General features: G+C 44.5%; 1 protein-coding gene across 6 annotated transcripts in view; it reads left to right on the forward strand.

Moving 5' to 3' along the window:
- The window catches only part of TEX26 (testis expressed 26), a 188,925-nt gene that overhangs the window by 41,577 nt on the left and 135,124 nt on the right, over nucleotides 1–12,224 (forward strand). For 5 of the 6 annotated variants that reach the window (XM_067016800.1, XM_067016801.1, XM_067016802.1 and 2 more), the window contains exons 6-7: nucleotides 9,996–10,145; nucleotides 10,242–10,325. In XM_067016800.1, coding sequence (XP_066872901.1) covers nucleotides 9,996–10,030 — 35 coding nt within the window. In that variant the 3' untranslated portion in view covers nucleotides 10,031–10,145; nucleotides 10,242–10,325. Of the gene's footprint in view, nucleotides 1–9,995; nucleotides 10,146–10,241; nucleotides 10,326–12,224 lie in introns of those variants that run through there. The other variant, XM_067016805.1, reaches the window with a different exon arrangement.

The following is a 12,224-nucleotide window of genomic DNA, read 5'->3' on the forward strand; positions in this document are numbered from 1 at the left end:
ACCTGTCTGTCCTCTGTTTTGTCTTCATAGTCCCAGCGTCTAGCCCAATATCTGGTATAGGTCAAGCACTTAATAAATGCTGATCAAGGTGAGAGAATGGATGAAGAAATGAACGAAGAGTTTCATAACGCTATACCACCATGCACACACCCCCATTCTGAAGGGTTACTGCTTCCAGAACTCTGAGTTTGACTCAGGAGAAAGCCACCCTCCTCAGACCACCTACAGGTGTGGGAATACAGATTCTGACAAGCTGGGTAATAAGTGAGATAGCAATAGTGTTTAGAACCAAAATGAAACCTAGAGACTCCTTCACCCACTTTCTCACTTTAGGGGCCAGGGCACAGGACTGGATAAGGAGAAAGCCACTGGACGTAGATCTGACTTAGAGTTCACTGATCTTTCCCAGGCAAATGTTCTAGTTGCTGCAAATGTGTGGGCCAATTCTTTTACTTAAGGAGCATTTTTTTTCTGGTTACAAAATAAGTCTTCATTATAGAATATTATAAGTTGATTGTATAGGCTCATTGTAGAAAATATAGAATACAGAGAAGAACAAAGAAAAGGAAATAGGAACCATGTGTGGAGCCCTCTCCAGACACAATTCGTTCTTTCAATTTGGCTTTTTGGAAGAAACAGAAATCCCCTCAAGGTGGCTCAAGTCAAGGGCCTTTGTGGTGAGGACACACATGCAATGACAGGGAATCTCATGGAAATCTTAGAACAGAAAGCTGTCTCTGAACCGGGCTTTCATGAGGCAGAGTCGGGAGTGGCTTTGGATTCGGAGGATATCTGGGAGCCAAGGTGCACTAGCTCAAAAGCTCGACTCCAGAGCCTCCTTGGTCGTGTAACTCAGCTCCCTCCACTGTCTGCTTCTGTCTGTCCTGTCTCCATTTCCTGAACATTTTCCCACCATTTCCTGAACACTTTTCAAAAGTCCTGGTTTAGACACTGAGACAGAGAGAGACTCTCACTGGCCCAGCTAATCTTTTCAATAGTCCTCAAGTTGATGGACATCTTTTACTCCTCTAATCAGCTGTGGGCAAGAGGGTCAGCCTGATCAGCCTTTGGTAGGATAGAAGGAGCAGGGCTGGCCTTAATAATAATAATAACAGCAGTAACAATAGCTACCATGCCTGGAGCACCTACTATGTGCCTTGAACTGCTCTAAATACTTGACAAACATTATAACATTTACTTCGCTTTTTACCCTGTGAGATGGTCACTATGATTGCTACCATTTCTTTGGGGGAGATTTAATATTATGATCCATGCAGCTGTATGTCGATCTTCTGCCACCCCAGAAAAAAAGGTTGAGTGTCTGCAATACTTCCATATCCTAACCTCTTCTCTCTCCTTCAGCCCCCCACACTGCAGAGGTTCATGCTCTCATTTTAGTTGTCCAAAGTGCTTCACTTAAATGCCCCATGTCTGGGCTTCCCTGGTGGCGCAGTGGTTGGGAGTCTGCCTGCCGATGCAGGGGACAGGGGTTCATGCCCCGGTCCAGGAAGATCCCACATGCCACGGAGCGGCTGGGCCTTTGAGCCATGGCCGCTGAGCCTGCGCGTCCGGAGCCTGTGCTCCGCAACGGGAGAGGCCACAACAGTGAGAGGCCCGCGTACCGCAAAAAAAAAAAAATAAATAATAAAATAAAAATTAAAAAATAAATGCCCCATGTCCAAAACCACCCTTACTCCTTCTCCCCTCCCCAACTCATCCAAATCCTGCTCCACTCAGTTCAGTTCCAGCTCTCTGCCCCTGTCCTCACCTGACCCCAGCAAGCCTGATGCATTGTGTGAGGCCTGCCATTATTAGAGTGGTCTTTCCTCCAAGACAGATTTTATGTTCTTTTGGCCACAATGAAATAAAATTTCAAGGCACCAAGAGTGAGAAATTCTTCAAAGAGTTTCACTGGCTCTGTAGACTCAATTCCTACATGCAACATCCAGGATGCTCTAAAGGGGACCCTCTTAATCATCCAATGATCCTGAACCCTGACGAGGACACACAGTCTGCCCTAAGGCCTACAGCTGGGCCTCTGACGGGATAACTGGTCTACCTTTTTGTTCCTTTTCCCAGAGCCTAAATATGGACCCAATCAGCTGAAATGAGATTACAAACTTCTTTTGCCTTATTTGGCAACCAAAGAGATGAGTTTTCCCCCCAAACTCTATGTTTCAAAAAGATCCAATAAGCAAGATCTTTAAATCAAGGAAGTTTAAGAAAGAGTAGTACTACTCTGAGAACAAATACAAAAGGGCACAGTACTTAAGTAAAAAGTCTCAAATCTGTTATTGCCTCTGTTTCCTTTAGATGGAAACCCATGGAAAAACCAGCAATCCCAGGCACCTTCGGGGACTTTCCTGAGCAGCCCCTATAACAGTGTTGTCAAATTAATAGTAATTAGAACTACTGCTTAAACTACTTGTCATTTATACCTAATTACTACACACTACAATAAAAATTATCAGGACAGATTCACTTGGTTGTAAGCTTTATTTAATTACAATCCTTAACTTCCATGGATTTTGTCTTAATAGTTTACTGCCTACTTGTTACATTGTCTGTTCAGAACTGAAAACATTTAAGAAACTAGTAGTTCTGGGGCTGTATCAGGGGTCTCTTCCCTCCCCCCCTTTACTTAACGCAGAGTGGGAAAGGCTCAGCTTGATGCCTTCCACTGTGGTCAATTAAGGCAGAGATCCTGCCTCCACACCCCCAAAAGTCCTGTCCCGCTTTTGGTGCCACCTCTGAGAAGGTGGCTTCTCCAAAGGGAATTAGATGTGGGGTCACGGGCAATGGGGGTGGAGGGGGACCCAGTCTCCTTACTGAGACCCCTGACAGGACTGTGTCTCGGGATGCAGTCCGGGCAGCATCCTGATGGCAGTGGCGATCCTGGGGGAGCCGCTAACGCTTCGAGCTCAGACTTGCCCCGCCGGACCTCGGCCTTCGGGGGAGCAGGGGCTGCGGACTGCGCTGGAGCCCCCTAGGGTCCGTGGCCAGTGACGCTGTTTAAAGCTGGGGTCCATATCAGGTGTGCTGTGGCGTCCTCTTCCCACGGAAGACCCATCCAGACCCATCCGCTGTTTGCTGCTCCGTAACCGACCTTCCCAGCATGTGTGCACCTCGCAAAGCATCCCTATATCCGGCCAGGGCCAGCTTCTGCAGGTGTCTTTCCTCTCTCCTTTCCACGCCTATCAACATTTTCCTTTCTTAGGTCCACCTCCTTTCCAGTCTCATTCTTTGCTTCCCAAGGTCACAATTGCCTCTCCGGATAAATCAGATTCATACTAATATGTTAAGGGTATGAATAAATTCCAATTAATCCATCTCATTTGATTTTAATTTGGCAAACATTCATGGAGCAATATCATATACTGAGCCCTAGAGAAAAACTCAAATTTAAACAAAATATAGCCCCTCAAGACTTTACACAACCAGCAGTTTTTCCTCAAAGGAAATGTTTTAGAGTAACAAAATGAGATTTTTAAAATTTAATAATAGTATATTTATGTTAATGTTCTCTGGAAATCTAAGAAGCACATCGAACCCAACCATGATTTCATGATTACTCTTGTTTTGGATGAGGCTAAAGAAGGTAATATGTACAATAAGCGAGTCTATTTAAAGAAAAATATTAAATAAATAAAATAAATGACAAAAATCTGTACAGATAAGGGACTCATGACTGAGTTTTAGAAAAACTGGAGCTCAGTAAGAGAGAGAGATGTGTATCCAAAGACATGTGCCCCTGATGGGGAGATGGGGAGGGGGAAATGACTTCTGGCTTTTGGGGACAAGGAAAGCTTCTGGGAGAAAGTGGCGTATGAGATGGGCCTTCAAGGATCTCTAGGAGTTTTCCCAAGGTATTACAAAGTGGAGGCCGCCCCACATGGAGGAAACAGCTCTCCAAGCTACCCAAGTGATTGAAGTAAATGGGGCCCAAGGAGCAGAAATGGCACGAAGGCCGGACAGTGAGGTTGGAAACGGATGATGAGGAGCTTAAAAAATAGGGACTTCCTGGGCGGTCCAGTGGTTGAGACTTCGCACGTTCACTGCCGAGGGCCCAGGTTCGATCCCCGGTCAGGGAACTAAGATCCCACAAGCCGCGCGGAGGGGAAGAAAAAAAAAAATTGGGGTTTTGTTCTTTTTGCTATTGTGACCTATACAGATAATATATCAAAAGGAGCTTTCCTCGGGGCAGGGATCTTCATAGTGAGGGCGAGATCAATTAATGGGTCAGGAGATTGATTTGCTGGAATATGACTGGCATCTAAAATAATGACAGACATTAGTTAATATCAGAGTGCATCTTCTGAATAAGCATACGTCGTGTATTGTGAAACTTTTGTTACCTAGTGTGCATTGGGTCACGATGTCAAACGGGTCAGAAAATTTGAAACGCGTTGCCCCCGTGTGATCTCAGCCACTGAGGATCTTCATCAACAATCTATGTCCGGTCACCTCTCGAGTCAGTGCAGAGAGAGTTCAGCCGTGTAGGTCGTACTCCGACCTTCATTTTGCCTTGTAGCCGGGCTGTGTTTGCCAGGGTGCCTCTGAGGCCTGAGGCTCCCCGTTGCCCTCTCAGAACGGTGACGGGATCTGCAAGCTCCTGGCTCGAAGTCTGTGTGGGCTGGTGTGGAGTCAAGGCTGTGCAGGAGGATGTGCGATGATGCCGCTTCAAAGGAAAAGGCATGGCTTCGGTGACACGTATTTAAATGAGCTGTGGGAAAGCGGGCACACAGCAGCTATTTTTTATTTGTGTTTAGAACTACAAGAGCCAGAGTTGCTCACGGAGTACTGGCTTTGGATATAGGGGAAGACTTTTTTGGCTCTGCCATTCACTTCCTTGGGGACCTGTCTTCTCCGGTCCTCGGCTTCCCCGCTATAAGGAAGGGGCGTGACTATAACGGTTCTGAGACCCCTTCCAGCTCAGTTCTTCTCCGTCTATTTCTCCATCGCCTTGTTCTTGGTATGGGTATGTTGCTCCTGTTCTCTCTCCTCCCTCCAGCGCTCGTGGCAAACTGAGCGAATCCATCCTGGCTTTTCCCTGCCAAGAGCCTCAGGATCCTTCTCAACATAGTACTAAACTGCTAACAACTGATCAGTGCACACGTGCAAAGTCAGCTTTGCCGTTTCTTATTCGCTAAGGCTGGCAGAAGCATTTCTCTCTCTCTCTCTTTTTTAACCACTGAGAGGCCATGGAATCTACCCAAACAGCTGGAAAAGCAGCAAAGTATTCATTTTAGATTAATTTAGAGAAGCAAGCTGGGAAATGCTCGGGCTGTTCCTTGTAGCCCATTTGGATCCTCTTTAAAACTTGTAGAGGGGACTTCCCTGGCGGTCCAGTGGTTAAGACTTCACCTTCTAATGAAGGTGGTGCGGGTTCGATTCCTGGTTGGGGAACTAAGATCCCACATGCCTCGCGGCCAGAACACCAAAACATAAAACAGAAGCAGTATTGAAAAAAATTCAATGAAGACTTTAAAAATGGTCCACATCAAAAAAAATCTTAAAAAAAAAAAAAAGTTTGTAGAAGCTGTAGAAGGTCCCCGTGGTGGGAAGTCTTTAATACTCACTGAATGAAGGAGGAGGTTTGACTCTTCAATTGTCACCATACTTTTAACCGTATAACATATAATCATAACTAAAACAGCAAGGTAAAAATGCCTCCAAGTAAAGGGGAATTTGAGGTTCACTTCTAGGGGACTAGTCACTTGGGCTGAAACAATCCACTCTGACTGTTAGACTCTCCAGAGGAGAGACGTGAGTGATAGTGGACATTGGAGGTCTGGAAGTCCACCCCCCTCCGGTCTACCCATCTGCCTGTGTTCTCTTGGGAGATGGGGCAGGAACTGGCTGGGGACCTCCGGCAGAGGCGTGGTAGTAGAAAAGAGAGCTCGTATTAGGTCCTGGTGCCAGCACTTACTGGTTGTGGGAAAGTGGGCAAGTTAATTGAGCTGTTGGCGCCTCAGTTTCCTGATCTGTAAAATGGGGACCATAATACTGTCTCCCTCACAGAGTTGTTATGAAGATTAATGGAAACATGCGTGTAAAGTATCCAGCAGCTTGTACATAATAAGCTCAAATCAAGGTTAGATGTTAGTGGCAGTGCTGTTTAAGGCTGCATTAATTAGTTTAAAATGGAAGCCACCTTCTAATCTTCCTGCTCCTAAGATGGCTAAAAAGACAATCTTTTTTTTTTTTTTAAGCCTCAGTTTATCATGAGTTTGCAAGTTCCTGGCAGAATCACCCAGGCCTTTTTTTTGACTCTTCTTCCTGTGGTTATGATCTTGTGTCACACAAGAAAAAGATTACTTTCACAGTCTAGGTTCACTGGAGAACTCCCTGCAGCCTCCCCTTTTCCTCTTCATCAGGACGATCCACCATGGGAGCCCCTAAATTTCAACCCGGAGGACCCCTCAAATCTTCTGGAGTTAGATCTCTTTTAAGAAGCTTAAGACCGCGGGATTGTAACTATCTGTTTTCTGAAGCTATAGAGACAGACACTCAAGGAACAGATTTTCAAAAGGATACTTTATTCAATTAATTAGTCAATTCCCTTGTCATAGATGTGAAATTACCCCTAAACCATCCGGACTGAGGAGACTCTACAGTGAGAAGCAAAGAAATGTTGGGATGTAACAATAGGAGAGCTCATTTGCATTGCAAATGAGCAACCAGCAGGCAAATGAACCCTTATGGGAAAACCACTCTAATCATAAAAACTGCTTGCTTTCGGGGAGACTGCAGTGTAAGGACAAACAGAATCACAGCTCCGTGAACCCTCTGCAATATAGGACATTAGAGAATATCCAGGTAGTTTTCTCTGAGAATGTATTTGAATACAGCAAAATGCATTGCTGGGCAATAGACAGTATGTTTAAAACTTGACTCCACAACTGTGGACTCAATTATTTATGGTTGTCACTATAGCTATGATAGTTTGGAAATAGGCTTTTCCCTGTTTTTATTTGTAGGAAAACAAGTCATTCAAGCTTTTTAGTGATGCAATGTGACTGGCTGTCGATGGCAGTTACAAATTTTCAAGCCCTGCCAAACACAGGAGTACCCGAAAGGGACATATGTTTTCTCTGCTTTGTGTTCCAAATTTGCCTTAAAAACATGCAATTATGTGAAGGCCTGACTTATATTTTCAAGGAAGAGCACAATAATGGCTCTGTTTTGTAGCTGTGTTTCTCCAAAACGTATTTATATTGCCGCCTTTTCAAAGGAAGTTGGCGAGGGGTTTCCGGGCTTCCCTGGTGGCGCAGTGGTTGAGAGTCCACCTGCCGATGCAGGGGACGCGGGTTCGTGCCCCGGTCCGGGAGGATCCCACGTGCCGCGGAGCGGCTGGGCCCGTGAGCCGTGGCCGCTGCGCCTGCGCGTCCGGAGCCTGTGCTCCGCAACGGGAGAGGCCGCGACAGTGAGAGGCCCGCAAAAAAAACAAAAAGTTGGCTAATGATCACTGGATTTTTGCGTTCCGTCACGACATATGAAAATTTGATTAGGGCTGTGAGATTTAAGAACTGATTTTTTAAGCTCAACAGAAATGTAGTTAACATCATTCGGTACTGCAGCCCTGAAAAGTCTTCTGTACTTCGGGTTTTCATTCACTTCCTTATTTCTGTGGACAGTGGGAGAAGGGGAGGCCGGAAGCACGTGCATTTGTAACAGGAGCTCAAGATGGAATAGAAAGACCAGGATAACAAAGAGCAAAGCTTGGAAGGTGCCAGAGGCTGTAGGTGTGTCAGGAGCAAATAGGAAGCAGGCTGGGTAGGATATTTTGGGGTACAGAAGGATGGCTCTGGGAAGAAGTTGTGAAGGGAGAGAGTGAGGCTTTTTGGTCACATTTTATACTTAACTGAAAATTGCTGTAAAACCTTTCATAAATTATATAATCACTGGCTTTGGTTTCATGCCCTTCATTAATATTATTAATGACGGCATTCACTTCGCTCTCGCAGAAGCATTTCTAGTAAATTTAAAGAGAGAAGATGAACTAGTCTCTTTCTGCATTGGGGAGCCCCCTCCTGGGAGGTAGGCAATTTTTTGTTATTTGTTCTTTTTCAGAAATGGAGGTAGAGAAGGGTGAAAGGCCCATTTCACATAATAAGGTGGTTAGTGGACAAGTAATGATCATGGTATAAATGTCAGGAAATTCTGAAGCTAAGAGAAAAAGATATTCAGGGGCAGTGGAAGGATAGAAGTCTGCGGTAAGGATAACATATGTGCAGTATGTTTTGACTGTACAAATCTAGAGTCACCGCTTTTTAGGAATATAAGTGTTTTTAGGAATATAAATTTAGGACTAGATGTCTTATGTGATGTATCGACTCAAAGTATGCTGTGTATTTAGAATTGTAAAGGCTCAGAAAAATACAATATGAAAATTGAAATAATACCCTGTTTTCCCCATAATATTCCAAGCTTAAGGGGAATAATTTTCAAATCCTTAAAAAATTGTTTCACCCTCTGGAAGTCACATCTGGGATGTAGGATAAGAAGTCACATGCTCTTAGAGGCACCGTCTTCTTGTCAGGTCTCAGATTCGAGTACATTTTTCTCATACATGTTGTGTGTGAGCCTGATATGAGCTTGGTATACTCTCACTGCTTTTTTGGATGCTGGAGAAGGCGTAGTCTAGGAAAATGTTGAATTCACTCGGCGGTGATATCTCTTACTGGGGAGGGGAAATGGTTCCTCGGTGTGATGGAGTCATCTTTCACATGTAGTCAAGTATTGTTGGGGTCTTTCTCCCTGTCAGCCTTTTTAAACATTACCTCCTGGGCTCAGGTCTTGCCAAAAGAGCCCTACCAGGATATTTTAAGTGGAAACCTCAGGTGGAGTGTTTTCCCGTGCTAGAGCTAGGTTTCCGATTTTGTTCCCTGGTGAAAGCAAGTTAAAAAGTAATTATTGAGTCATTTAGGACAGAATTTGAAAGGTGCTTCAACTTTACAAAATTGTGGATCTCCCAGGAGCTTTGGCGTCAGTCTGAGTTTTACGGTAAAGGCCACCACCTTGGAAGCTTGGAGGTGGTCAGAGAGATTTCAGAAGACGATCCTATTGGGAAAATAGCCTACTTCCTCCTTCGCTATCTTCCTCGGGCCTCAGGAGATGGTGCAAGAACATCAGGGCTTAGCTCAGCTCTAGCCACTGGTGACAGTTTATTCATTCTTTCTAAGCCAGAAATTTAAGGATTTTCGTTTATAAAAGCCAAATTGTTGAGATAGTAGCTAAGAGGTTGGAGGTGAGGCAGAGACATTCTCTGGGGATCTGTTTATTGAGCTAAGGACAGGGGACTAAAAGGTAACCAAATTCCCTAACACCAAGGGTACCAAGAGCCTCTGGCCATAGCTTCAGAAAATGTACCCCAGAAAAAGAGGCCACAGATCAGTTCCCCCAGGGCCTCCTCCTGTTTCAGCCTGGGGTGAGACGGAACAAGGAGCAGAGGATGCGGCACTAGGCAGTTCTAATGCACTAGACTCCTGACAGGGAAGAGGGCGTCTTTGGAATGTGATCTGGCAAAATATTTTCACTCTCCCTTTTCTCATATCAGTCCCGTTCCTGATCTTTTCTTTCCCAAGTCAATGTCTATCCTCTCCTTTCCTTCCACCACCTCGCCACCTCTTCCTTCCTTCCTTCCTTCCAGCCCAGTTGAGCCAACCCTACCCCAGACCTTGGGGCTGATGAATCAGCTGAATTGGAGTAGACCCTGGGAACAGTGACGGTTGGAATAGCCTAAGTGTTACTCAGAGGCTTAGCCACCCCATATTGGCCTCCCATAGAGAGAGGAATTATGGGTTTCCAGAAATGGCATTTTATGGGCATTACTATTAGCATTATATGTTTTTAATTTATTTTCTTTTTGTTTTGATGAGATAGAACATCAAGTGACCCTTGGAGAGCTACAACACTTCAATGCACTCTTTCAGGTAGGAATTGAGCAGGTGAGCTTTCTAATTCGATTCTCTTTTTGATGGTTGATTTTTCAGTGAAAAGTACACGCCTTTTAATGCCTATAAAATAGCAATGAAGAATAAATTCTCTGTAATTGTCACTTCTTGATGGAATGAGAAACAAAGTATGAATGCATCAGAGAAATGAACAAAAGGGATAGCATGCTAGAAGTTGACGGGGTTCAGGTAGGTCCAATTAGACATTCCATTCTTTGGACTCTTACTCCCAGACTAAACAAAATGCAACTATGTTCAGAGCTAATTATTGTTTTTCCCTCCTAGGAGTATGAGAAGAGAGGAAGGCAGCTGCTGGATGTGGAAACTTAAAAATGCATAATGAAGCAGAGCATGAGGTCGCAGAAGAAAGTAAATGGGTTTTATAAATGTTGGATCATTGAAAGCACAGTTAAAATTTCAACCATAGGAACCAATTAGGCTTGATGAACTGTCTGTACAATCACTCTCAGCTCTGAACTGTGATTTCTGCTAACACCCAGCTGACTTACTGAACACTTCATATAGGAAAATATTTTTAAATTACTTAGTACACTAGGCCAACAAGATATTTAGAGACTTTTCTGGAAAAGGAGAAAAAGGCTCTTATTAGATCACTGGTTATTTCCATGTGGGTTGTTTCCAAAGAGTTTGGACACTTCTCCCACCCCCAAACTGCTGGAATTAAGGATTTTAAATATTTTCTCTGCAGTCTTGTTTAGCCCAGTTTTTAGCCCAGAATATGAAATCTTATTGAATATCTTAGCCTGTTCAGGCTGCTGTTAAAAAAAACAAAAAACACCATAAAATGAGAGGCTTATAAACAACAAGCATTTATTTCTTACAGTTCCAGAGGCTGGAACTGAGGTCAGGGTGCCCTCAGAGTCAGGTGAGGGCCCTCTTCCAGGCTGCAAACTTCTCACTGGATCCTAGCAGGGCAGAAGGGGTGAGGGAGCTCACTGGGGTCTCTTTCGTAAGATCACAAATCCTGTTCTTGAGGGCTCCACGTTCATGCCCTAAGCACCTCCCAAAGCCTCACCTACTAATGCCATCACACTGGGCATTAGGGTCTCAACATATGAATGTGGCAGGACGGCGGGGACACAAAACTCCAAACATAGCAATGAACAAGGCTGTATTCATAAGATAAAATACATATGATAACAGGAGAGGCTGTTTAAGCTCTACTCGCTAAGGTTTCATGATTACATCTTAAACGATAGAAAAAAATTATTAAGGTAAAGCACTATGATCTTGTCCCTGGAGTTTAAACAAAATCCCACCATTGTCAAACTGTAGGCTGATGAGGGCCCCAAGGCCCCTTCTAAGTTACAAAGCCCTTGGTTTCCATGGCTCGAGTGGAAGTTTATGTGTGTTTAGAGTTTCATCTGCTGTGGAGAAGTGATCATTAAAAAACACCCATCTTTTAAAAATATCTGCTCTGTATGCATAATATTAAACAAAAAACTATGGGGCAGAGAGAGGAGTGTTTTCAATGGATAAATTATCAGGTGTTTTAACATCGCAGATCTTTTTAGCCAAAGCAGTCTAATTATCTGCATTTTTAGCATGCCTGCCCCCCTAGTCAGTGATCTACTCATTCTCTTCTCCTCTCATTCATTCATTCACTCACTCATTTATTCATTCAGTAAACATTTACTAGTGGCACAGAGTCAGTCAGGTGGGCTCTGCCCTCAGGGAGGTCAGAGCTGGCCTAGAATCCAGCCTGGGTGCTATGCGAGCATCTAAGAAGCCAGGAAGTTCTCCTGGAGGAGACGAACCTTGGGCTGAGTCTGCTGGGGCACAAGATACAGGGTGAGTGTTTCAGATATGGGTGCCACCTAGAAGAATGGGGGTCTTGCACCAAACCTCGTGGTTCCCTTGGGGAGCAGAGAAGGTGATGCTCTATTTTCCTATGTCCATATCTTCCCACGTGCTGTTCCCTTGCCTAGAACGCTCTCCTCCCATTTTTTGCCTGAGAAATAATTCTCCCTGGATTCTGGTTTTTCTCATGTACCCAGAATTTCGGACCATGCCTGGCCCATAAAGATGTCCAATAAATGCTGTTGAATGAACGACTGATTTTAACGTGGTCCAGTCATCACGGACTCCGACGAGTCTGTCCCAACTTTCCTAGAAAGAAGTAGCTGCTCCTGCTTTTAACCTGATAGTGGTCCGCAGTTTCCCGTAACACAGAATTTGTTCTTTGCACTGCATTGCTGGTTTGCTGTGACCCCGCTAGACCACGAGTGCCATGAGGGCAAGTAAGGC

Source organism: Kogia breviceps, chromosome 16 (assembly GCF_026419965.1).
Source record: "Kogia breviceps isolate mKogBre1 chromosome 16, mKogBre1 haplotype 1, whole genome shotgun sequence".
Taxonomy (NCBI): Eukaryota; Metazoa; Chordata; class Mammalia; order Artiodactyla; family Physeteridae; genus Kogia; species Kogia breviceps.